We start from the raw sequence: 27,622 nt of genomic DNA, 5'->3' as shown, positions 1-27,622 counted from the left end.
TGGAAAAATTGTAAGGAATGTTTTTTTATGCCTTCTGTGTAAACAAAGTTTATTATATTCTACTTGCATTCCTGGTCTTTTTGTGTTCTGATATGAAGTGAATTTTGGCCTATTGGAAGGGCTTAATGATAGAGAGAGAGTAGTTAATAATATGGGGTGTAATTCGAAATATTTTTACATTGACAAATCTAATATTTAATATAACATTAATCTATATAACAATATAATAAAATACACAGTGACAGGAGTAAGCGGACTGTATGTTTAGTGTAACTATAGTATCATCAGCAGTGCCTAATGTTGACCAGCAGATGGTATTGGTTCACTAACTTAAGGACACTTGAACGCCTGAATAATTCTACCAGATATCATTACTGTAAATGATGTTTTGTAAAACTGAAATTCACTTAAACATTAATACCATACCAATTTTTTTAAAACATCACATTATAGTAATACCCTTTAAATGTAAGAAAACACCTTTGGATACTATTTTTGGTTACTTTTATTTAGTTTCTATGAAAAGTCAAAAGGACATAACCAAACACTTAAGAAGCCTAAAAAGGTTTGCTCTCTCTCTCTCTCTCTCTCTCTCTCTCTCTCTCTCTCTCTCTCTCGCTCTCGCTCTCGCTCTCTTTTCATGGTTACGGTCAAGTTAAACTTTGGAACATAGATTTGGGTTGGATTGTGTAATATGTGCTTGGTTGGGTTCTTTTCAAGCATTTATACAAACTTATTCTAAAGAAAGATCACATTTTCTATAGGCTCAAAACAATAGCAGCAACAACAAAAGAATACTTGTAAAAATAAGTTTAAAGGGGTCATATCGCGTTTGAATCGTCAGTGGCAAATTCTTTAAATATAAAAACGTACTTACAGTCTGTGAGTCAGAACAGCCGGCATTGTAGTCTAGCTCTACCAGGATCAGGAAACAGTCCTCCATAAAATGCGTTGCTTCATCCACGGTGAAAGCCGATCCGGCGATCAACTGCACGAAGTTGATGTATTTCCTCAGCGACCAGCACGGATCAGCTCTAGGCATGACGAAGCGGATATCGTCCTCTTTCGGAAGGCCAAACAAAGTAGTTTCACTTTCACAACGAAACACAGCGTCTTCACGACATGGCGGCAACAACAATACTACAGCGAGAATACAAGTTACGCCTTCTTTCTTTGCGTGAACATTTGGGTGGCGTTATGCAAATCTTCCTACATAGTGAGGTAGATATGTGGGGGCGTGTTAGAACGAGCCGTTTTAGGTAGGCGTGGTTGACTCTTAACTTTTATAAAGAATATCTGTTTGGATTTGAGACTTTAGTCTTTTGCAACTTTACAGATGTTCTTTATGCACCAAGAGCTTGTAACACTCCAAAGAGAAAGGACAAATTGAAATCGCATCATATGACCCCTTTAAAATGAAAACTAAGACTGGCAGCAAGAAACTATGATGAGGTACACTTGTACCGGGATTCTGCTAGGACACCTGTTTGAATTGATCATACATCCACCATGACCTTGAGATATAAGCATAATTTAATCATAATTTGTTGAAAGAGAATATTGGTTTGATATTTTGTTTACTATTGTTACGACATTTAGATATTGCACTTCGTGTACAACATGGGATCTCTTGTCAAGCTGCATTTGTTGATTATAGTTTTGTAAGTACATTACGCAATGTAATGCAGAAGGACAAACAGAGACAGACTTTTGATGTGCCTTGTGTTTTTGTAGTCCCATTGCCATATTTAATTTAATATGAATGTATTTCCCCGCTGGTACCGCTGTGTCATTGTTCATTAATACTGATGGTTTTCTCATTTAAGACTTCAAAAACACGTTGCTATCATTTATTTATTTTTAAACAACTTAATTCACGTTAAAAAGGACTGAATTAGTCACAGAACATTGTATAATTGTAGCAGTCTTTTTCTGCAAATGCTTCCAAGGCCTCTCATAGATCTAAAGTCGAGATATATAGCACTATTCTAAATAATTTAATAAAAAGCCTCACATGCGCACGCACACGCACAAACACACACACACACACACACACACACACACACACACACTTAGAAATTATAATTTATTCATGATATTGATGGATATGCATAATAGTTTAGATAGATGGAGTGCAGAAAATATTTGTAACATGAAAATAACTCTTCTCAAAAGCAGCAGTGTACTGTATGCAATATGTTGTTAATTTCAAGTTAAGTTGTGTTAGGAAATGAAGGCGATGCGTAGCCAAACTGGCATTCATACTGCAACAAACGTTTGTGTTCTCAGCATCTGGACCTTAAAAATCCATGGTTATAGGCATTGTAGAAATATCAGTTTAATGGAGAATGAAACGATAGCCATTTAATTTTTATGGGTTTTATTTTTAATTTAAATTTTGATTCATAAACCATACAATGCGTTTCAGATTTTTCAAAAAAGAAAATATATTTTGTGCATAAAAAAGACAAACTCAAGCAAAATGTCACTTATGTGCACTGTGGCTTCTGCAGTTCAAAGCGAAGTTATAAGTGGAGAATATATTCCCCTCCCATAAACAACATATTTCAATACAAAGTGGCAAGTAATAGATGTTACGTTCATCAGTAAACAGATCTCATTATCTGAAGTCGTCTACACAATGCCTGTCACAACATTCCAATGTTACTGTTCAAACTTGGGCACGATTTTGTATATGGCTTTTAGTGCTGTTCCTCTTTTCGCAGAGAACAGTGGAATTACAATATAATTCATTTGAGACTTATTCATATCTACACTTAAGCAGTTAGTCGTGAAACGTTGAATATACAACTGGTCCTCAAAGAATCTCTCAGTGTAAATTCTGTTTGTAGTTCTCTGCCATATAACAAAGTTCAATGCATCATCAGCAGTTTGTCAAATTCTGTCTGTCTGTGATGAAATACTTGTGAAAATATATGCAGGGAGAAACACATTTAAACAAGAAAAATAAAAATAAAAAAATACAAATTTTTAAAAAAGGGTAAACATGAGGAACGAATGTTGCAATTAAACGATGGATGAATATATAAGGTATATTCATATAGTTGTTATAAAGCATTGTAAAACTAAGGGCCAAACACATTCATTTGATATTTCAAACAGATAATATAAGATCACAGTTCAGAGCATTGGATGATACACCAACACATGAAATAACAAAATACATAGTTTTAAAGAAATTAGCATTCGAGTAAGATCACACAAGTTTATAGGAAAAGAAAGGTGTCAGGTCTATTTTGCATTTCAGTTTGGGCAAGTTTCAAAAACTTTCTGTCAAGTTTATACTATTCAATAATATTTAAATATTTTATTGCAATATCACAATGGAGATCCTTGACAAACTTTTGATCAGAATGATGTGACTAACTTTCCTTCCAGCTAAATATCCTTCTTGAATGCAATTTGTGTTATTCTCGTTGCTTAATTGTTCATACATATGGTGTACAAATCTATATAAATTGTAAATGATAGGTAAAATAACTGTTTACATTAATATTCAGAATGTTGCAGTATGAAACTGGTTTTTACAGTATCCTTTCTATAATTGTCACAGTTATGGCTAGTTCATGCAAAAAGTCGTTCATAAGTTTGGATGTGGAAATCTGTGTATTGCTGCTCTTTGGTTGGTGATGTGACATGAAGCGCTTCACGGCTGAGGTTTGTAGCAGTAGACTCCATACAGCTTCTGCTTTTTGTCGGGGAAGCCAACAAAGCGAACTGCAGCCTCCGTGGGACTGCAGTTCATCCTGGGCCTGGAGATAGGGTAACGAACGCTACCGTCGGCCAGCCAACCAGCATCACAACGGTCGTATCCCAGCAGCTTCCAGGCAGCGTATATATGGCCCACCTTTGCGATCTCAGCTCCATCTCTCTTACACGCGTCAACAGCCTCATCAAAGTTCAGCCTCTTGGGCTGGATCAAGTAATAAAAGCGCCCTGTGATGGGAACCAAAGAGTTTCAGGATTGTGGACACAGACAAACGTTATGCTCCATTTTATACTAGAATTGAATGGTTTAACTCACCTCTAAGGCTGGCTGTGAAGCAGAACACATCATAGCGGCTGTTGGACTTGTCCTGTCGGCCGTAGGTTCTCAGTCCAGCTGAGGTCCTCACGCCTCCGCAGGGCTCTCTGGGTTTGGTGATGGGATACTGCACAGTTCCGTCATTGAGCCAGCCAGCATTGCACCAATCCATCCCATTTCTCCATTCCCCATAGAGCTGCTCGAAGGAGGCGACCACAGCATCCTGCTCCAGACACGCGGCCTCTGCATCTTGGAAGTTGAGGTTGTACCGCCCCAGACGAGGGTAGTATGGGAAAACAACCCCTGTGAAAGAAAATGAATCTTCCCCTAAGGAAAATTTCAACTGAGTTTAACATCAGGCTGATTTGATGAACATATTTTAGGACCACCCCACTGAACAAATAAGAAAGATATGAGTAAAACCAGTTTAAAAAAAGTTTTAGTTTTCTAAGAGCCTCCCTGCTTAGTTGAAAAGATTTATGTGGTACGGTGTTAGAAAAAGAAAAAAAATGAAAAAGAGAGAAAATTACTTGCAGGGCTTGGACTTTTCAATCTTAGACTCCATTGTTCCAAGGTTAACAATGACTAGTTGTGCCAGCCTGTTTCATTATGCTCATGCACCTCACTTTTTCTGTGTAAAGATCCCCATTGTTTCTCTGGAGCTATGGTCTTGGCCAAGAGCACGAATTACAGGATATTACTGGAGAATGAGCAAATGATAAGTGGCAAAAACAAGTGTTGAAAAAAACATTATGTTGAAATGAACAGCTCAAATGTGGCTTATGAACTGTAGAGAGTGAATGAAATATGTTCATACAGCAATGGCAATTTGTTGCATATTACAGCCAGTGCATATATGCCAATACGGCGACATGTATGGAAAATATCTACTGTTGGCTTTAGTAAGTGACTTTGGATGAAAAGAGCATGCTAAATATAAATGTTACAGGTAAAATGACAACTTGCTTGACATCATGAAATAATAAAGTTACCTTGCAATTCCAGGTCCACTTCAACATTCTTGTCGTTCATGCCGTTGATGATCTCACACCTGTATGTGCCATAGTCGTTCAGATCTAGGTTTGTAATAACTAAAGTAGCATCGTTGTCATCCACCTCCAACAGGTAAACACGGTTCTGGAAATTTCCGTAGGTTCTCTTGTGGAGCCCCATGGAGACGAGCACTTCAGTTTCTGTAGAGTCATCCTCAAGTTTGGTCCACTTGATTCTGTTTCCGAACATACTGGACTGACCTTCCAGTCCGCAGGGCAGGGTGATATTGTCACCTCTGTTAGCGTAGACCTTGATCCTTGATCCACTATCTGAAATGAAACAAAATGGGATGTCTATAACAATGGTTTTAGATCAATCCATATATTTTGTCTTAAGATTGTGAAGAAGACTACAGTAGCCACAAAAGAAAGAAACGCAGTGCCACACAAATCTTAGCTGAAGAAATAATTGAATTATGATTTACTGGACTCAGATGATGTGCTTGCACACACACTGGGGAACCACAGACAAAATTTTCCCATTTATGTCAACGAAGACAAATGTTCCCTCCTTAAAAAGCTCAACTTTTTGCTCACAGTTGCTGTGACTATATCTCTGGTAGTGGTTACTATGTCTGTTTGTGGTTAGGGGCATAATTGTCTCATTAAGCTCCTTAAGATGTTTCCTGATCTATGTCAGAATCTTGGAGGCCCCAGTCCATCACAGCTCTTGATGGGATATTTGATGGATACCAAGGAAACTGAAACCGATCCAAGAGTTCTCCTGGCTGGCTACACTTCACCATCAAAGTATCAATTACACAGCAGACATGATTAGATTTAGCTTAAGGCACCATAGAGTCTCATTTTCCCAGCGGTTTAAACTGTTTACAGATGTGTTTTGCCAAATTATTCAAACATTTTTTTTTTAAGAAATTAATTATTTTGTACAGCAAGGACACAATAAATTAATCAAAGGTGACAGTAAAAACATATATAATGTTAAAAAAGATTTATTTCTTAAATAAATCCTGCTCTTTTGAACTTTCTATTAATCAAAAACTATATAATGGTTTCCACAGCACAGACGTTTTCAACTGTGATAATAATAAGAAATGTTTCTTGAGCACAACATCAATGTAATATAGTGATTTGAACAATCATGTGACACCGAAGTCCAGAGTAATGACTTCTGATGACTTTTTCATCCTGTGAATGAATTACATTTTAAATATATTTAAAATAGACAACACATTTTAAACTGCAATATTATTATTTTTTTTTGTACATTTTTTTTTGTACAGTTTTTACTGTATTTTTGAGTAAAAATGCAGCCTTGGTGAGCATAAGAATCTTCTTCGAAAATATTCAAAAATTTTACTGTAAATATATAATGTAAAATGTTCATGGTGTCTTAGTTCATGATATATAATGCATTAATGTTATTGTATTGAACCTTATTGTAAAGTGTTACCAAACAACAACTTTCAATGAATCCCATCATTCCATGCATAATAATCTAATGCTATTCAAGTATTCTCTGATCTGAGTTCTTGATCTGAAAAGTACATTTTAGTTACAAGTTTATGTGTAGTTTCTTCAACCACATTGTCTTCCAGCCTGTGACTTCTGCAGAGCAGTTTTTAGCCTTAGGGTTTTGTGCTTCTGACCAGCATGTTCTACAACTAACCTTAACATTCAGATGCAATGTATCTGCAGAAAACCTTTCCCACATGTTTGAAACAAACATGGGACTCATTAGCAGGCACTCAAGACTTTCTCCCTTATGCTTCAAACCACTTACCTTACCTTAGTCCACTATTACTCCTTACTCAGCTGGGCTGGAGCCTTTCCACATATAGTACCGTGCCCAACATGTGCTCAGAATGAATAAACATGGTTCTAACATCTGAATGTTTCATGGATCAGACGCCACAGTAAACTGTACTGTTTCCACATTTAATTATACAGCACATCATTCACATTATGACCAACTGATGAGAGATTATCCTCTTTTTCCTGAAGTAATTAAAACTGAGCCCTACAGTCCTTTCAATCATTAACACTACACATCTGATCCCTTTTTACACTTCACTGTGAGTCATGCACTCTTTCTCACACATTCTTCCTAATAAACTCTCACAGTGTGCCAAAGTTACAAGCTGGAAGCAGAAGGAACAGATGAAAAATCTCTCAGAAAAAATGATTAAGTACATCTTTCAGTGACAGCAGCTACCAATTTTGCGAATTTATAACTCGGCTTTTCAAATTTGGTCTCCACACATCTCTTTGTTGGCAGAATACATGCAAATCATTGCTGGTGAGATTTTGAACCAATTTTGCACACCTCTCAAATATCATCCCAAACCCACTAACCGATAATTTTCTCCATAATACCAACTCCCACCAGTCCCCATCCCCCATCTCCATGCAAGCAAACACAAGGAAAGTGTTTACTCTTGAACATCACAATGGAAGTGCCGGGGTAGTTTAAATATTTAAAAGTGCCTCTTTCCCATCCTTTAAGAACTGAGCAATTTGGTTTAATAATGTAGTAATAATAAATTTTTTTGTAATAATAAATAATTTTAAAATAATAACAAATAATAATAATAAATATATTTTTGCATAATATTAAATGGTAATTTAATATGAATAATTTAAAGAAAAGGGGCAATTTTTGTAAAAAATTATAAACAACACACACACACACACAGACACACACACACACACACACACACACACACACACACATGAAATAAGGTTATATGACCCAGTCATCAGAGACATTTGTAAACTGAAACATAAAAAGAGAGGGTGCTATAAATTTACATTAATCATTCAATCAACATGGCCATTTAATGAATGTATTTGGGCTCCACTGGCATGTTGAACACATCTGCTGCATAAACAGTGAGGTTGGAGCCCTTTACAATACCAAATGATGCTTTGTGTGAGGTACACAACACTAAATACATGAAAACACACTGATTAGGGCTTCACATCTGTGTATACAAGTGTCATATGGAATCGTTCCCTCACAGTCAGACAGTCTTGATGGCTAAACTTCACTTCCTACATGTTGCTGAACAAGCAGAAGTCAGTATGAGTTATGAGCATGAATTATTGCACACAATTGGATGGGGCTCCCTCTATCATAACCATCTTGTGTATTGACGTTTAGGGTCTCTCTCTCTGTATATGTATTATAGTCAGTTTATTTGAATGTCTCTCCTTCACTATCTCCCCTTTTCTCTCACCCATCACACACAAAGCCATCCTCTTTCTTTTTCACCCCCCCCCCCCCCCCCCGTGCCTCTGTGAATCAGGCCCATCTTGAGCAGTCTCTTAGAACCCAAAACCATACAAAACTTTCACTCCTTTCTCCAGTCCCCACCTCTTCTCCATCAGCCCCAGCCCACCCCAATTCATGCAAACCCATCACTTTACAGAACATTACCTCAGAAGGAAAATGACTGCATTCAGCAAGGGGCTCTTTACATTTTCAAGAGCTGTTAATCTTGCTGTAGCTCCTGTCCCCCCCCCCCCCCGTGCCTCTGTGAATCAGGCCCATCTTGAGCAGTCTCTTAGAACCCAAAACCATACAAAACTTTCACTCCTTTCTCCAGTCCCCACCTCTTCTCCATCAGCCCCAGCCCAGCCCAATTCATGCAAACCCATCACTTTACAGAACATTACCTCAGAAGGAAAATGACTGCATTCAGCAAGGGGCTCTTTACATTTTCAAGAGCTGTTAATCTTGCTGTAGCTCCTGTCAGATACATATATTCAGTAGCATCAGTGTACATTCTGAGGATTTGGCAACACTCATACAACTGCGTACTGGCAATATAAAGGTCCACTGTGTGCCTCCTCAGCTACCAATATGCTCCTGACATCACTGGCCATCAGAAGCCAATCTTGCATTTACCCTTAAAGAAAGGTATTAGATCTGCACTCAGATGTGATCAGCAGAGCCAGTTTTCACAGTCAGTTCGATGACGGCTCACATTCCCCACTATCTGTCAACAACTGTTAAACAACTGCTAAATTACCTGCAGCACATGGTTTAGAGCTTATGAAAGACTGTGGTGAGCTGAATCTTTGTGGGTGTGCGTGTGCATTTGTATAGTGGGAGGAGTCTTTTAGAGATGAAGAGTGGAATATTGCATTAAAATTTGGTTCATTGTATCTGCATCAAGTAATAGCGTCGAAGAAATTATGTTCATCCATTGGGAATCTTATTCCTCATTCTTATTAGCATCTGATGGTTTAATAAATAATACCCACTTTTTACAATTTATACTGTGCAGTTTTTCATTACATTTATCTACCACACTTTCATATGCACAGATGCAGAAATGTGCATGCTGAACCATAATTTAATTAATTAATTAATTAATTAATTCATACATTCGTTTATGCACGAGGGGATCAGAAGTGGTTCTTACCTTGTGCTTCGACATGCAGACTGCTTGCAAAGACCACCAATGTCAAGGAAAACAGAGCGATCATCTTGTCTTTTTTGTTATTTGCCTAAAGGACTTTTGACTAGAAAAACAAAAGAACAACAAACGGGGGAAAAGAAAAAAAGCAATCAGGTAATAAATCTGGAAGAAGTATGGAAAAATATTTTCTTCCTCTTGTTGTCGATGAAGAGGTGGAGGTGTTGGTAGTTGTGCCACAAGAAAGATTGGGCTCCTAAGAGGTCCATACAAAAGGCTTATATTGAAGCCATGGCCAATTTTGGCCACTCCCCCTCCCCTTAGAGAGAGATGAAGCCCATCACCCTACGTTTTTGTGTGTGTGTGTAGACTCCCTCATTTAAGAACAGCTTCCCTTTCTGCCATGCGTGGCTCTCCGTTTAGATTTAAGGGGAGACGTGCAGACTACAATGTGTTGTTTGTGCTAGCTGCATTATATGGTTAGCAGTAATTATTTAAAAATGTCTTTAAATTCAGAAAAGGGAGCTTTAAAGACTGGAAATATTATTATTTTATCAATATGTTGATTTAAATACAGTTTAGAAACTCCAAATGTTGCTGGATTGCCTTTTTATAGTTATTTATACACCTTATCTAATAGTGAAGTTGTATCAGAAAACCACTTTAAATATTTCTTTCTCAACATGTAGTCTTGGCACTTCAAAGCAAATCTGTCCAATAGTGATAATGTCTCACTGGAAACAATGGACTCTCCACTAAGAATATATTAATTCAAAACATTGAATTCATATGCTCTCCAAATGCAAAATTACACAACCTCTCCACCTGCTTGTAATACATGTCTAGTGCAATGCGACTTTGCTGATTGATTTTTCACTTGCTTGTACCTGCTGTGTTGATGTTTTATGTCAAAGCCTGCCAGACAGATTAATGATCAACCAAGAAATCCAACAAACACCCACCTTCCCACCTGCCCCTCTCGTCAGTTCCTCTTGAAAACTCTTCTTCACCTAGCATAACCCTCTTTTCAGATTACTTAATGGACGCTTGTATTGATAAGGTAGGGTCGTGGTAAAGATATGACCTAAACAAAAGTGTCTGGACCCTGAAAAGACCTAATTATCATTGGATAGATATGATGAGGATGTGGAAGGAGAATGTGTGGTCTGTCAGGATGTTTTCTTAGTGATCCTAATAGAGTGATGGTGAAAGGGAGTAACCTGTTCAGCGCAGATAATGTTTTAAGCCCCATCACAGTTATTTCAGCTGTGATTTACAGACTGTAGGTGAGAAAGGTATGCTCCATCCCCACAGGGCCTCGTCGCGCTGACTAAAGCTCCATCGAGTCATATGTTCCCCACCCTGAAAAAAAAAGCACACATAAGACATGGGGCATTATGCCAATACCATCACAGTGACTGATTTACTCAAAAACTATGGAACATGAGGAAGGGCCTCTGGATTGGAGCATGACTGACTGGAAATTTCACCTCAGATGACTCATTTTCATTTATGTTTCATAAATATTTTCATTTTCACTTACGTGCTAAATGGTAATAATGTGGGCCTTAAACACTTACTAATGTTTGATTACACCAGATGATGTCACAAGTTGCTTATTATTTTGTTCCAAATGCTTAAAAACAAAAGAACCAATTTGCTGAAATGATCATTGTGGTTATGAAAGCTAGTGTGGGCAGTTTGTTTGCTTGCTCTTTACTGAATAATTCAGGAAATTGAGGCGATTTGACTAAAAATGCAGTTTTGAATGGTTAAGTTAAATGAAAACAGGGTTTTGTTGGTAAAATTCACTGCTGAAATGTATGTCTGACTAGTGTACAATGGCAAAAGAGAACAAAACATTAAAATATACTGTATAGATCTCTAAAAGTCCTGTTAAAGTCAGTGAACAAAGGAATTAATGATATATGACCAATAAAATGATTTTGTTATCTCTATTAAAGACAGAGTATATAGCTTAATCCTGGCCTAAATCCTTCTGCTCTATTTCATTATGAAAGTTATAGGGAGTTAAAACTATGTCTGGTTGTACTGCACAGTATGTGGCTATAAGCACACATAGTGCACATCTGTAGCATTTATGGTACATGCAACTATACAGTTCATTCGGGTTTATTCAGATTCAGTTTTCACCAAGAACTCATTTTTTACTCTTGAAATTCCCCTAATTCTGCCTAGTGATTGCAACATAATAAAAACACAAGCTTTTACAGCAACACCTAACAAACAAGCCTCCCAGTGTTTAATAGATGACGCATGCTACTCACCTCACGCTGAAGAAAAAGTTCACCCAAAAATAAATTACTCACGCTCATTTGACTTTCATGAAACATAAAATGAGAAATTAATAGCAGAATGTATAAGATGCTCTTTTCCACACAATGAAAGTGAATGGCTAGGGCTATCATTTTTACTATTTTTAGTAAATACTTAAAACAAAAATTTCAATCTGTTCCTCACACAGAGCTACCATAGGATTCAGAAGATTGACTACGAGTGGAATGAACTTTGACTTTAACAGTGCTTTTATGATCAAGAGCTTGGTCAAAATATTAACTATTAAAAAGATATAAAATATGAAAATTTAAAATGAGTAATTTTTAAGGATACTTTGTGGGATATTTTACAAAAAAAAATTAACATTCTGACATAAATTACTCTATTTATGTTCCTTCAATATTTTTAGGTTAAAAAAGCCAAATCTAAATCTGTTCATCATATAAAATAATTGTGTCTCTTCAGAAAACTTGGATTAATCTGCTCCATATGATTTTTTTTATTTTTTATTTTGTACTTTTTTAAGCGTCAAAGTTTTGGTGGAACAGACTTTCAATGGAGGGACAGTAATCCTTCAGGTTTCTTAAATATCTTAAAAATATCTTCTTTATGTCTTATGGGTTAGGAATGACATGAGAGTGAATAAATGATTACAGTACTTCAATTGTTGTGTGAACTAGGCCTTTAATTCAGAAACACAGGCCAAACGGAAGGTAAAAGACCAGGCAAACATAGAACCATTACACTGAATAAGAAATCCTGTTACAAAAATAAAGTCTGAAGGTTTATATTAACAGTCTCACCCCTCATGTTATTTGTGTCATTAGAATGATTAATGAATAATAATTTTACACATCAGCAACATGTAGGTGATCTATTACCTTGTGTGTTGGCAGGGCCAGCAGTGGATGAAAATCATGTAGCTTTCCCACATAACATACAGGGTTCCTACTGCACCAGGACAGTTATTAAATGACTCATACGTGCATGTGTTTCTGACTCAGTGAGTGGGTAAGCGTGTAAGGAAGCTTAACCAAACATATGTGTAGATACAGTGGTACTGTGTATTAAAAAGCAATGAGATAAATATCCTCTGCCCCACCCAGGACCCTTCCCCAAACTTGCACCATTTCAGAGCCAAGTGTCTGAGTTTCTGAGCACATTAACAGCTGGCCAGAAGTTTCCATATCGCACAGATGCTCTGTGCTTTCTGCATTTGGCAGGGTGGTATAGTTCCCATCACTGTCATGCTGTTTTCTGGTCGCCTGCCATAACGGCTTTAAGAGCTCCGCCAATACAACTAAAACATGAGCAAAAAAGAGACTGCTTATGTAAAACACTGCCATACCAGGTTTGATAACATTCAAAGCTTGTGGAATGAAAAAAATGCTTTTAAGAAGAGTGTGCATATATGACTTCAAATGACTTATGAATGAAATAAGATGCTGGAGTAGATGTTTTCCTGCAGCACTAAATGTCCTTTCAACAGCTACGTGGAGTTGTGACCGGTGACCCTTGAAACGTGAGCTCATATGTGTTACCCATACGTCATGGTTGAAACAATAATTAGAAACACAGGCACTGCTCTCATGGGTAAAGGTGTGTGACGTGCGCACGCACCTCAAAGGGCTTCACTGGCGCATGGGAGACAAAGGCCCTATTATGATTTTCATTGCTCCAGATTTTCCTGTGACTTCAAAACACAACTAATGAGATATCAAGATTGATTACTGTTAAAATGGCTCTCTAAAGTGGATTGTATCATCAGTAAAAGCCCTCTAGAGAAGCAGGAGAACAGCACAGAAGGTGCTGACTAATTGTGGGAGTGTGGGATGATGCAGTGCTCTTGTCAGCATTTAAAGATCATCCGATCAGATGAGATGAAGGGAGTATCTCCTGTGATGTCAATGCGGATTTATTGATTCCCCATATGCATTTCATTTGTTGTGCTTTGACATGTCTGGCACAATTGTGTGGATATACCATCTGTGATCAATGCTTGGCATATAAGTTGATGATGGCATTGTGGGCCTTCATTTCTTCCAGTTACTTGTCTCTGTGTGAGCCCAAAACCATCAACAGGGTGGCCTAGATTCAGTTTGGCTGAATAATGGAAATGTGATCCTTCAGCTGTAAAACCGCTGGGGCATTTGGGGTTATTAAACAGTTGCATTGTGCCATCAAGTACAGAGCTCTTTGGTAAGAGAACAACAACAAAAAAAAAAAAACTCTGTGACCACTCAGACTATACACAAACCTTACTAGTCCAGGGGTCTTTAAACTTCTTAAGTCAAAACTCCTTGGTGGGTTGGGAGACAGGGTAGAGACCCCCTATTACATAATGTGTAAAACTGTTGCATTTTGTGCAGTTACTGATTTTTATATGGCCAAAAAGTAAGATATATTATTATATTATATTCTGATATATTAATATAAATCAATGATATCTTTATAGCAGACTACTTTCATAAAATACATATACATATCAGTTGTGTTTTTATCTTTATCTTAGGTTTGGAACGACATGAGGGTGAGTAATTAATAAGATAATTTTCACTTTTGGGTGAACTATCCCTTTAATGTAAGGGACAAAATATATAATGCAATGCAATACAATGATGACTGAGAGATTACAAATGAACATTTCTTAAAAGCCTGATGTATCATATTTGATACTCACATTTAAACATGATTTTATGTGTGTGTGTGTGTGTTACACGTGTATCACTAGTCATGTGATGTTGATAATTTAGTATCAAATATGATACAGATAAGGTAACCCGATAATTGGTGGACCCCCAGAATGGTTTATCAAATAATTTTGGGTCCATTTAATGAGAAGGCGACACAGGCAAAAAAGCCATGCTGTATTTTTAATGTTTTCATAAAATACAGCAAAATGAATTCATCAGAATATTCATAATCAATTTCACAGTTTTTCCCTCCTCTCTCCAATCCGGCTCGCCATCTAGTCTCTTTTTTTTCTCCATCTTATTTCTTTTTACTCCATGACTGGCTATAAAAACTGTTAAAGCGTAGCATATGCCATCATGTGATGCTCAGAATTTGGCATTCTGCTATTGGCAGCACTCTCTGCCAGTTCTTACTAAATACTTTAAGCCTGCACTGACAGCATAAGCATAACACTGTGTTTTTGGGCATGACTTTAGTGACCATATTTGTTGTAGTTATGTAAGTGTTGGTGTTGAGAGTAAACGTTGGCATGCAGTGTTTGATGTAATTGAAATAATGAGATCATTGCCAGGCTTACGCTGTAGAGAGAGACCAGTGGAATAGAAGTGTAATTGAAGAGTAACTGTCCAGAAACATGCTGTGGCAGTTGTCTGTTCTTGCACATCTTGTGTTCTTTGAGGTTTTGGTGCAACAGCCACAAAAAGAGTTGGTGAAATCAATACAGCATTAGCCTGAATGAAAAACAGATGGGTCAAGCAAGATTTTGGAAGAAGTAGAGTAGCACTGAACTGTTATGAAAGAGTGACACTATTTTATAATAGTTGAACAGCTTGATTATTTAAACAACAACACATTAAGTTCAAGGCTTTGGCTACAGGAAATTATACTTCAAATGTATGCCTTTAAACCCTGCTATTAAAGTAGATTGATGACCAGTGCTGGAAGTGCCTAACTGTATTCAACTGCCACTACACCTGGATGCGTACTTGAATAACCTATTCCCCATGCAGCCAGATATTGAATCTGGAAAACTCTTCTCCAGGAGGATGACAGTTTTTTAATCAGTGTAGTGTATATTGCAGCTTGGAGGTGGTGCTCTCCACTCCACAATGGCTGTGTTCCCATTGCTTGTCCCATCCAAGAGAAACTGGGGCACATTTCCTGACCAGCCTGAGGACTTACTTAAATGGAGTAATGCCCACATATTGCTTTCTGCACCAAGTTGTTTTCTTTGCCAATTGTTGCAGTACACTCACCCACTAGATGCCACAGAGAGATCTTAATGTTCATAAAAAAGCATTGAAGCATAAAACCATGTAATATAGTGTTTCCCCCCCTAGAAATTGAGCCTCCAAACATTTTATACTGTATAGTACATAATTTTTGGTAATCATAAACATTTAATGACTGCAAATACTTAGAAGGATCTTCATTAAAATGTATTCTGTACAATTTTTTGGAAGGGGTTGTAGGGGTAGATGCAAAAAAAAAAAATGAACAAATGAATGTCTGGCACAAGTGCAAAATAACTTCACATTATGTGAAAACAAAATACTCAAGAACACTCAAAACTAAAACGTACGAACTTATCCACCTGTATTTGAATTTCCACTCATATATGTTATATTAATTTTAATATTGCATAAAATGCTGGATGGAGACCTCACAATGAGATATTTTTTTCCCCCAAAATGTGCATAAAATGTACATAGTTGCTTAGGATACAGTTTTTATTAGGTAAAAAGACAAACTACGGACACACATACCAAATTCATTTCTAAATGCGCACCAAAGAATATATTGTTTTCTCAACAACTTTGTAGTTTCTGGTTTGCAACTTTGCACATCAATTGATATTAATGCAAGTTGTAATCTTAGAGCAACAGTTATATGGGAAGTGCAAGTCTACAGATGTTTAAGACTTGCAATTAGTGACAATCATCAGGGTTGTGACTTGTCAGAAGACTCAAAGCTGATTTACACCTATGTTTGACTTTTCTTGAGAGTGGCTGTGTTGATGACTTTTTTCTTCACCTTTCATTGATTAGTGTATGAAATATGTTCTTCATGTTCTGTTTCATTTTCTGATCCCTCTAAAACAGTTCAAACACAAGGGCACAGATAATGGTATAGATTACATTCACCAATATTCTTCTGGATCGCCTTGAAAGGATGAAAAATGGCCCTTCAAGCCACGAGAACAGCTGCTGGTATGGCGCCAGGGGCTCACAAAGCACAAGATGATGACTAACTGACAACAGACTTGGTTCCTTCATGTCTGAAATAAAGAACATGATGAACAAGACAATACTGACGTAGGTGTCAAGGAGAACAGGAATAAAAGTCTGGTAATTGATTTAGATTGCGGTTTCACACTAGCTGAAGCTCTCACAATCAGAAAAAGTAAATACAGCCAATTGCCTTGGTTGAGAGATAAATGATGACCTGGGATGTCAGGTTTAGGAGTGTCCTCTCGAGTTATTAGCAAGGTTGGCTAGTTTGGACTCAGAGCAAAGACTCGGGAGAAATCAACTGTTGTAAAGAAAGGAGTCACTGTTCTGTTTGGCTAATGCTATGCTGAGTGAAGAAGAATGAACAGTGGACGAATGGGAAATTGGGTGGACCTAATGGATGATCCAGGACCCATGAGCCCCAGCCACGTTTACAGTCACATGTGATTTTTTGCATAAATGCAGTTGTAACATTTCAAACAATCTGTTTATCTACTGAGCCCAACTCCAGCGTCTGCCAAAGACATGGGCGGTGGTCTGCACCACCACCTGTTTTCCTCAGCTAAACATCCAAACCTGTAAATGAAATCCAGGCTGCCCATTGTTCTCCTTTTGTTTCATATTGCTGTTGTGTCATTTAATTACAAGCTGAGATTCAATTGAAAGCAGTGGACAAATGTGAAACATCTGAAAAAAAAAAAAGCATTAGGCTTGTTTGCATGAAAAGAAAAAGAAAACATATGTGCACTTATTTGCAGTGTCATAACAATAGAAGGAATTTAGAACATGAAAAATGTATCATAATGTTCTTTGAGAATTTAGCCAATAAGAAACACATTCTGAGGTAGAGTTTACTGTACAGCATGTGAAACCAAAAACCATTAGGGGAATTGCTCCTTAGACAGCTGTCATTATTCATCTCATTGAGTTTGGAATTGATGCAGTTAATCTCAAATCTTATATTTTCAGAAATTTTCTTCTCTATATATGTACAGTATATGTATTGTCTATGTATGTGTCTATTCATCCATCCATCCACCCATCTATCTAGCATGCTCAATAAATTTAGTGTATTCTGTTGTAATGCATTTGAAGTCTTGGAATTCAGTTGCAAAGTCTTCCTTTAAGGAATAAAAGGAACACAAATATAAAGACTATATATTCAAGTTTCAAAATGCCTCAGCAGTCATCTTTAAAAATCACAGACTACTTTAAATGGTAGAAAATCTATGGCCCAACAGTTTATCCAATCCATTCTAACTACCAAGGATTTAAAAAACGGAAGTGCCTTGACTGTCACTATTTAGGCACTAAAGGTCCCTTTTGGTGTCAGTATATAGATGAACTAGAAACTCATTTGCTATTGATCTGTGAGCACCTAACCCCTACCCTAAACCTAACAATTATAAAATACAATAACAGGCAAATAAAAGGTAAATATTGTACAGTAAAATGTATATATTGCAAAAACTGACCAAAAAAAAAGTTTGAAATTATTACAAATGAATTGTGTTGCATTCCAAGTCTTCTGAATCCATATGATTTTAATTGCTGAAAATTAGCTTACTCCATTAATGCAGTTATATCTCATTTTAAGGATAAATTCAAACTTTAACCCGATATGAGACAGTCATGAGGCACATGAGAGTCAATGGTATTTCACAAACAATGCTGATGTAACACTTCTTTTTTTTCAATATATATATATATATATAAATTTTTATTTTTTTATTTTTGACTGTAGTTCAGTCTGGCTGTTATGTTGAATCTGGGTCGGGTTTGATGCTCAAAAATGCTTAAATAGTGTAACAAATTAAATTACTGTGGCTGCATGTTTAAATTGAAAATCATACCCCAACATATCATAATGGCAAAAAATTATGTCTTTGACGGCAAAGGTTTCTCATCGAAAGCAATGGAGTTCCTAGTTTGTGTGTATAGTGACACCTGGTACCTTTAGCATCTCACCATGCTTCAGGTTTTGATGCCTTGGGGGTAGGAATGGATTGTTCCCCTTCAGGAACTCGAGCTGCTTCGAGAAACGCTTTGGGAACACCCCTGCGTGACCGCGTTCTGAAGCACGTGTAAAATCAGTCCAATGGAGCCGCGAGACGTCTCGAGCGGGGTGACGTGAGCAACCAGGAAGTATAAAAGCGCATCCGGCTGAGCGCAAGTTAGCTTCTGCTCTTCAGTAGAGCTCTGTGTATGTATCAGTCCTATGTACTGTTGTCTGTCAGTCCACAAGCATTCAAAATGTCAAAGTCAAAGTCGAAATCTATGGCGAGCGAACGGCATTACAGACGTTGTCTTCCTCCCTGCCACAATATCTGGCAGCGGTGAGCGGGGGATACACACGATCTGTGTGTTGTTTGTTTAGGAGCATGCACGGTCAGCTCTTGAGGGGGCTGATTGTCATGACTGCGAGTTGCTCTCGCTGCGAGTGCTCCGCTCTCGCCTGGCCGTGTTTGATGAGAGCGGCCAGGCTCGCGATCCCGCTGGCAGCGGTCCCGCTGTTGCCGAGGCACGGCATTGACTGTTGTCATGGGGATCGCAGGTGGATTTAGCGGAGGGATCCGAGACGGGCTCGTCCTTTTCTCGGTCCTCACCCGCTATATCCACGGCTCCCTCTCAGCCCACGCTGTGGTTCCTTCCCCCCGAAGAAAGAGCCAGACACTTCATCTATCTTCCTCTGAGGAGGTGGATGTGATGAGTGTCGAGACAGAGGAGACTGTGGACTCGCCACCACAGTCCCTCGCGTATGAGGGGCTCGTGGAGGATGTGACTCGTGCTGTAGCCAAATTAAATATCGATTGGCCAGCCGAGAAACAGGATGCTCGTCCTAAGAGTAAATTAGATGAGCGTCTCCTGAGATCCAGATCAAAGCTTTTGTGTTACAAGAGGGCCTTTCGCACCGCTTTAGTTCCAGAACTAAATGTTGTGAGCTTGTCCCGCTCCCTGTGCTTTGCTCCCGTCTGGCCGTTTTCGATGAAAGCGGCCAGGTTCGCAATCCTGCTGGGTCCGGCCCCACTGTTGCTGAGGCACAGCGGCGGCTGTTATCACGGGGATCGCAAGTGGATTTAGCGGAGGGATCCGAGATGGGCTCGTCCTTATCTCGGTCCTCACCCACTAGATCCACGGCCCCCTCTCAGGGATCGGAAAGCCCGCCCCGCGGTTTCTTGCCCCCCGGAGAGAGGGCCAGGCGCTTCATCTGTCTTCCTCCAAGGAGGTTGATGTGATGAGCGTCGACACGGAGGAGACTGTGGACTCGCCACCACAGTCCCTCACGTATGAGGAGCTCATGGAGGTTGTGATTCGGGCTGTAGCTAAACTGAACATTGAATGGCCAGCCGAGAAACAGGACGCTCGTCCCAAGAGCAAGTTGGACGAGTGCTTCCTTAAAGCTAGATCGCAACCTTCACGTTGGGGCCTTCCTTTTTTCCCCGATCTTCTGAGCTTTCGAGATCGTGGGATAAACCATATTCGTCCCGACTCTTCAGCCCCACAGTATCTAATTACTCTAACATCACAGGGCTGAATGAGAAGGGATATGGGGCGATGCCGGCGGTGGAACAGAAGCTCGCCAGCTATTTGTCCCCATCCTCAGCATCGTCCCTGAAGGCCGCAAAGCTTCCCACTAGGCCAATAAGACTGACATCCAGCCTGGTTGGGAAAGCATATATGGTGGCAGGTCAGGCCGGTGCGTGTCTGCACACTATGGCGGTGTTGCAAGCGTACCAGGCCAACCTGCTAAAAGACCTGGACACTGGGGAGGTAGAGGAATCCGATGCAGTCGCCGAACGAGGGTCGTCGAGAGGTTTCAGGAGGCGAAGAAACAGGAGGTGGCATTCCAGCGCTTCCTCCCTCGCTGCCCCCAGGTCTTTGGGACTGCTGAGCAGGAGCAGTCCCAGCCATCTAGCTCCTCATACCACCAGACCCAGAAGCAGAGACCCATACTCCCCGCAGAAAGATCAGGGGGCAGGGCGGCACTCTCGGCCGGGGTCTTCTAAACAGAAAACGGATCTGCGGACCGTTATTATGTCCAAGAGGACCTCGGCCAAGCGGTCCTGACAATTCCCCCGTCAGGACCGCGAGGGCAGCCCACCCTGGGGAGGAGAGGTACACACCTCAGTATATGGTGCCCGATCCTCCTCAGTGCCCTCACAGAGATGCTCTGATACCCCTGCCACCCTCGGTGCTTCAGGGCTCAGTGAGCTCCGACGAGCGAAAATCCCAGCTGTCGGCTGGCGACGGTACGGCACGGGAGAGCTCGTCCCCTCAAGTGAGGGTGCTACAGCTGTCAGGTCGGTCGTTCCCTGCCAGTCATCTGCTTCAGGGCACCGAACTGGCTCCTCTAATAATACCAGAGGCCAGCCTCGAGAGGCTGGTTCCCTTAGTAGATTTTCTGGTAGCGTGGAAACTTCTACCAAATATCTCAAAATGGGTCATGCAGATTGTAGAGAAAGGTTACAGAATCCAGTTTGGTTCTCGTCCGCCTCGTTTCAGTCAGGTGGGTTATTCCCTGCCGGTCACCGCTTCAGGGCACCGAATTGGCTCCTCTAATAACACCAGAGGCCAGCCTCGAGAGGCTGGTTCCCTTAGTAGATTTTTTGGCAGCGTGGAAACTTCTACCAAATGTCTCAAAATGGGTCGTGCAGAATGTAGAGAAAGGCTACAGAATCCAGTTCGGTTCTTGTCCGCCTCGATTCAACGGGGTCATTCCCACACTAGTGGGCCCGAGCAGGCTCTGGTAATGGAACAAGAAGTAGATACTCTCTTGAGGAAGGGGGCCATAGAACGTGTTCCTCCTCTCGAGAGAGCATCCGGGTTTTACAGTCGTTACTTCATCGTTCCGAAGAAGGATGGGGGGTTGCATCCGATCTTAGATCTCCGTCTTCTGAACCGCGCTATCAAACGGCTTCGGTTCAAGATGCTCACTATCAAGCAGATAGTATCTCAAATCCAGTCCGAGGACTGGTTTGTTACGATAGATCTCAAAGACGCTTATTTCCATGTTTCCATCCTTCCTCAACATTGGAAGTTCCTGAGGGTTGCTTTCGGGGGCGAAGCATACCAATATCGAGTTCTTCCCTTTGGCCTGTCACTCTCTCACACTTTCACGAAGTGTGTGGATGCTGCTCTGGCTCCTTTGCGACTCCAGGGCATCCTCATACTCAATTACATCGACGATTGGTTGATACTAGCTCGATCGGAGCAGATGGCGGCTCGGCTTTGAGATGTCGTCCTCGCCCATATGAGAGAGCTGGGGTTAAAACTAAATGCCAAGAAGAGTGTGCTTTCTCCACTACAGAGAACCACTTATTTAGGCGTGGTGTGGGATTTGACCACGACGCAGGCACGTTTGTCTCCTGCTCATATCGAGTCAATCCTCACGACAGTCAAGAGAGTAAGAGAAGGCCAGTCACTCACTGTCAAACAGTTTCAAAGACTGTTGGGTCTGATGGCAGCAGCATCCAATGTGATACCTTTTGGCCTGCTGTACATAAGATCCTTGCAGTGGTGGCTCAGGACCAAGGGATTTTCACACCCACTTGTCACTCATTTCCTCCATAGCACCCTGAGGCTGAGGCCAGTACAGCACACTAAGGTGCCCTCATGGGACCTGGCTGTGGTTCTGGAGGGTTTATGCAATGCGCCCTTTGAACCCATAGAAGAAGTTCCAGTCAAGTTTCTCACACTCAAGACTATTTTTCTCCTCGCTATTTCCTCACTTAAAAGGATCGGGGACCTTCAGGCACTTTCTTTTTCGTGCCTGGAATTTGCTCCAGGCAGGGTTAGGGCATTCCTTTATCCAAGGGTCGGGTATGTCCCTAAGGTGCCCACTTCTTCGCCAGGGCCCATAGTATTTCAGGCATTCTGTCCTCCTCCATTCCAGGAAGTAGGCCAAGAAAGGCTTAATCTGCTCTGTCCAGTTCGAGCACTGGCCGCTTACGCACACAGTGCTGCCCCGTGACGTAAGGCAGATCAGCTGTTTGTTTGCTTTTTGTCGCTACTTCGATGAATGTCAACTCAAGTTCCTGAAGGGGAATGTCTCCAGGTTACGTATGTAACCATGGTTCCCCCAGGGAACGAGACGCTGCATCTCTTTGCCATACTCCCTGCATCCCTGCAGGCGCTACTTCATATAAGCTAACGTGCGCTCTGCCGGATGCACTTTTATACTTCCTGGTTGCTCACGTCACCCCGCTCGTGATGTCTCGCTGCTCCATTGGACTGATTTTATACGTGCTTCAGAACGCGGTCACGCAGGGGCATTCCCAAAGTATTTCTCGACGCAGCTTCTCATTCCCTCGGGGAACCATGGTTACAAACGTAACCTGGAGACGTTTTATCAGTCATTAGCACCTATAATGAAGCTAGAAAAATAAGTACAATAAATAAGCACAATTAAATGTAAATCCCTTAGAATTATGTCTGACTTCTTCAAAATCTCCACACCAGATGTCCACAAATGGGGCAGAACAGATTGGGAAATGGATACCTTTAATACATATTGTCTCTGTATGAGAAAGAAGAACAAGAGGTCTCACCAGAATCAGAACATAAATAGAGACGTTAGCCATGACAAATAAAGCAGACACTATTTGGGCTGTGAAAGAGCCTTCAAAAGGGCAATACGAATCAAAGCCAAATACTTTATTAAAAACTCCAGGAGATAATAGCTATGTTCAGCCAGACATGAAAGTTATTTGTAAAGATATTGTATTGGTAACTACACAAAATAATGCATCCTAGGTCCTTTCAATCTAATTAACCACAGAAGCATGGGGTCTTCACAAATACTCTTTGTGGATCCTTCTCTTATTTAGTCTCCTTCACCTCTAAATAAAGCATTTTTTAAAGTCAAGTCACCCTAGGTTGTGTGTCATTGCAAACTCAAACAGCCTCTCTAAATCAGTGGTCTGATAATTACACACAGACGTGTGGATATGTATACAAAAAGCTTTAGGCAACACGGGCTCAGTGAATATGACCAAGCTCCTTTTCAAGCTTAAAAGCCATGTGGGCACCACTGCAAACACAAACAACTGTTTCCAAATTTTTTGTGTGTGTGTGTGTTGGAGTTAGACAAAGACTTAGAAAGGATTAAAACCATTCCCATAATGGCAGTTCTACGCTTGCCTCAGCTCATTACAATTTTATAGCCAGACCGGACCTTTTCCTGGCAAGTGAAGTATATGCATTAGACCTTTTCCTGGCATCTCAATGACATCTACAAAAGAGCTGAGGGCCCTCATGTGTATTTGGATGGGTTCAGGAGGATGTACCACCAAAACAGTGCCTATTGTTTTAGAGGGTAACATATCCGCCCGCTGATGCAGATGCCTATGATTTTAAAACCATTCAAAAGAGTTTTTTTCGAACTGCAAGGAGCCAAACTGCTTTCACTGTACCCTTAACCCTTCTAGAGCAACAAAGGTTTGACAACCTCTAAACAAAAAGTTCAGTTTACACAACAATCTATTAGACTCCTCATTCTTTCATCATCCTCACTAGGCCACAAAGCTCCACACAGGAAATGAAGTTAAACACAGCAGGGGCATGGCTGAGACCACCCCAAAATCTTGAAGAGATTCAGAAGAGCACCATAGGGGTATAGACCACACTACAACTCCCTTAGGTCCAGGAGTCGGTGTTGTGGGACACACCACAGCTGTCGAATCCCATCTGGACGCAGTTGAAGACACCACTGCCAAGAGCTGTGAGAACATTTGCTTTTTATTATGAAGTACGATGACGTGGTGATTAGTAGTTTTTGATGTGTGACTCTAAAGACTATAACATTTCAATCATTATTACTATACCGTCCCTTAAAACACTATGCCAATTGTCTACCTCAGAATTTCAATGGCATTTGTGTGTGAACACATGGCTTAGTGTAAAACACTGCTAAAGCTTTGCACTCAGACTGTGCAAATTAGCATACTAGTAAAAGACACGCATTGTTTCAGACTAATAATATATGTCTTTGACCTTAAATGTCGTCCATCAGCAAGCGATGAAAACTCGAGGCCTCAATTTTGATTTATGACATGATACGCTTCATTCCGCTAGTCTTACATTGCACCCTTCAATGCTGACTGTCCCTCCTGCTCTTTGACTCTCTTTGTCAAGCAGCTGAGGGACAAACGCATGATCTGAGGAAGCTGGTTTAAATCAGCTCTGGCCTGACTGCCTGATTGTGCTGCCATTACAACAGCCCACAGCTGCCTCCCCTCTCCATGTCCTGTTCCCATCTAACCAGGAGTCCTGGACGGCCACGTGCAAATCATTTCCACATGTACAGTGCGGAGGGAGGGCAGTACGAAACAAGGAGAGGCTGTGAGGGGGTCGTCTTTGGAGCCTTAATGGGGTTAAGAGAGAGGAAGGAAAATCCACTAAAGCCCCCTTTGTGTATCAACATGCTGTGCTGGGCCTCTTTCAGTAAGACAAAACAGAAACCCCGACATGTTTTACAGATCCTTGCTAGTCTATGGGGAAAATGTCAAATGCAATACGACAAGAAATCCAGTGCATGTTGACATAAAGACCTACAGAGCGTAATTCGATTTGAAAATTGATTTAGTGAATCTCTAAATGTCTTAAAGCCTCAAATTTTGACATTGCAGCCATCAAGTTTAGCTTCTGTAATGAATTAATCTTGTCCATATCTTTTATACAACATTTCAAGTATGCTTCTTACCTATGTATCAGTGTATCAATGCATAATATAGTACTTTCTTTTTGATTAATATTTTGTGTCAGGAATCTCCGAATCTTATATTCCAGCTCAGTTGCTGGATTTTAAAAATGATTGAATGAATGAGGATGAAATTCGGATTGAGATAGAAATTGCAAGTTACAGTCATAAGATTAATTTAAGGGAGGTAAACATTTAATTATGTTTGATTTGTCTCACAAATCTATTGCACTTATGCAGTTCTACTGTTGTGCAAGTCTTTTTTGTTTATAGAATGGAAGCAAACAAAATGGTTTCATTACCAACAATCTTAAAATATCTTCACATGTTCCACATAAAAAAGTCAGTCATACTGACAGAATACAGAATATTCTGCCTTTTTAATTCAAATTTGAAAATATGAATTGGAGCCAATTGTGAACTTTGCCCAATCCTGTTATGGAAACACAATGCAAACACGTGCACCTCAACACCAGTGCAAGTAGTGTCTAGACATCCCTCTTCCGCTGCTCTGATCCAAACAAAGAGACCTCAGTGAGGTTGGCCAGAAAACCATACCATGATCTCAGATCTCCATAACAGTTGGATATCAGCCATTCTTTAACTTCAGCCAATTTATTTATTTTTCTTCTTTTCCCAAGTTGCTTCCTACTAAGAATGCTAAGTAACCTGAATCTGCCTAATACTTTGACATGTGCAGTTTGTCTTGTTCCCATCCCCCACATATCTCATCGGACTAGTTCTCTCCCACTATGTGAATTTACCACTACATTTCTGATTATTCAAAAAAAGGGTTCAAAGCCTCCTGGGTACACATGTTCCCACATCTAAACCTTGTGTTGCAAAAGCAGCAATTTCTGCTGTGAAACTTAAGATGACTTGCAGGCGATAGTTTTCATTCAAATAAGTAAAAAACGTAAAGTAATGGTTTCCTGATTTCATAAACATTGAGCTGAAAAGAGCATTTGTCAGAGTGTGAGACCTCCAGTCCAGGCATATATTATCACCCTGCATTACAATTGACTCAATATAGCCACAAGCGAAAATCATTGCGATGAAAGCAGGCTGGAAAAGTAGAAAAATAGCGCAATTGCAAAATGAGTGGATGTAGTGTTGGTGGTAAATGTCAGCTTCCTTGATCACAGTGGCACAGCCATGTGGATTTTCTTATTCCCCACCACCATAATTTCAGCACAATTGAAATTTCAGCGCTGACAATGGTCCGGGGGCCTCATTTATATAATGTTGCGCAGAAACCATCTTAAAATTTATCTTACGATCATCTCTCAAATATGCATACGTGTGATTCATAAAATGAACGTACGTACAGAAAACGCACACGTGCGTCTCTTTCATTTGTGAAATCTATGAATCACTAATGATCTTGAACTTGCGGGCAAATGAATGGTTTCAGCTCTCTGCTTGTAAAAGACTCCTAATTAATGTCATTAACATGTAAAAGATCACCAGTCATCATACAAATTCTTTAATTTAGAACAGCGAGCTGCAAGAACAGCTTACATTTCCAAAAACCTGCAGTACTCGAACAAGAAAAAGTGCGTACGTCTGCTCAGACCCTGACGTGACGCTAAGCACTTTTTCACGCCAAAGACAGTATTTACAAATATAAGCGCTGGCGTGGATTTAAGCTTATGCACATTCTAAGATCAAATCTGAGCGTACGCACACTTTATAAATGAGGCCCCTGGTATCCAAGTGTACAAAGCTTTGTGATTAAAAAAAAAAAACATTGTTATATCTGTCTCTAGATGATATACACCAAATTTTATGCAAAACAGATAAATGTCATAAGAGGAGTTCAAAAAAAGAAGGTTGCATATAAAGTAATTTGGTTGAAACGAAAAAAGTTGTCAAAAGTTTTATATGGAGATGGAAATTCGATTCAAGGCCAGAGAAAGACTCAAAATAAAACTACAGACTATAGAAATATAGTTCCACAGTTATAAAGGGGGAAAAACGTCTCAGGTTACTTATGTAACCATGGTTCCCTGAGTAGGGAACGAGACACTGCGTCCTCTAGGGGTCGCTATGGGGAATGCCTCGTCGTGACCCGTGTCTGAAGCATACATTGAAAAAACACCAACTCGTTGGCCGGCGACAGCCATGACGTCACTACCGGTGCGACTATAGTATAAATAGGCGCCGGGAGCACACATCATTCACTTCTTCGTCTGAAGCTTGCGTCCGCAGCATGGCAA

General features: G+C 40.1%; 1 protein-coding gene across 2 annotated transcripts; it reads right to left on the bottom strand.

Annotated features, from left to right (window-relative positions):
• Positions 1-2,367: 2,367 nt before the first annotated feature.
• LOC107685243 (hyaluronan and proteoglycan link protein 1-like) lies at positions 2,368-9,732 on the bottom strand. 2 transcript variants are annotated; one of them, XM_016481758.1, is made up of 4 exons: positions 9,489-9,732; positions 5,038-5,367; positions 4,046-4,372; positions 2,368-3,957 (listed from the first exon to the last, which is right to left on the bottom strand). In XM_016481758.1, exons 1-4 carry the CDS (start codon positions 9,550-9,552, stop codon positions 3,668-3,670), a joined length of 1,011 nt encoding a protein of 336 aa, XP_016337244.1. In that variant the 5' UTR covers positions 9,553-9,732; the 3' UTR covers positions 2,368-3,667. The 2 variants fall into 2 exon arrangements, with proteins under 2 accessions (XP_016337244.1, XP_016337245.1); XM_016481759.1 differs by having other exon boundaries at positions 4,046-4,348.
• Between the last annotated feature and the right edge of the window lie 17,890 nt (positions 9,733-27,622).

Source organism: Sinocyclocheilus anshuiensis, unplaced genomic scaffold (assembly GCF_001515605.1).
Source record: "Sinocyclocheilus anshuiensis isolate Anshui unplaced genomic scaffold, SAMN03320099.WGS_v1.1 scaffold577, whole genome shotgun sequence".
Classification (NCBI taxonomy): domain Eukaryota; kingdom Metazoa; phylum Chordata; class Actinopteri; order Cypriniformes; family Cyprinidae; genus Sinocyclocheilus; species Sinocyclocheilus anshuiensis.
This window is presented reverse-complemented; position numbering and strand designations above follow the sequence as displayed.

Excerpts from the sequence above, each read along its gene's own strand:
- LOC107685243 (XM_016481758.1), bottom strand. The coding sequence starts at position 9,552 with ATGATCGCTCTGTTTTCCTTGACATTGGTGGTCTTTGCAAGCAGTCTG. Across the intron at positions 5,368-9,488 it reads TCTGCATGTCGAAGCACAAG|ATAGTGGATCAAGGATCAAG; the intron begins GTAAGAACCACT and ends GTTTCATTTCAG. Across the intron at positions 3,958-4,045 it reads CTTCACAGCCAGCCTTAGAG|GGCGCTTTTATTACTTGATC; the intron begins GTGAGTTAAACC and ends TTCCCATCACAG.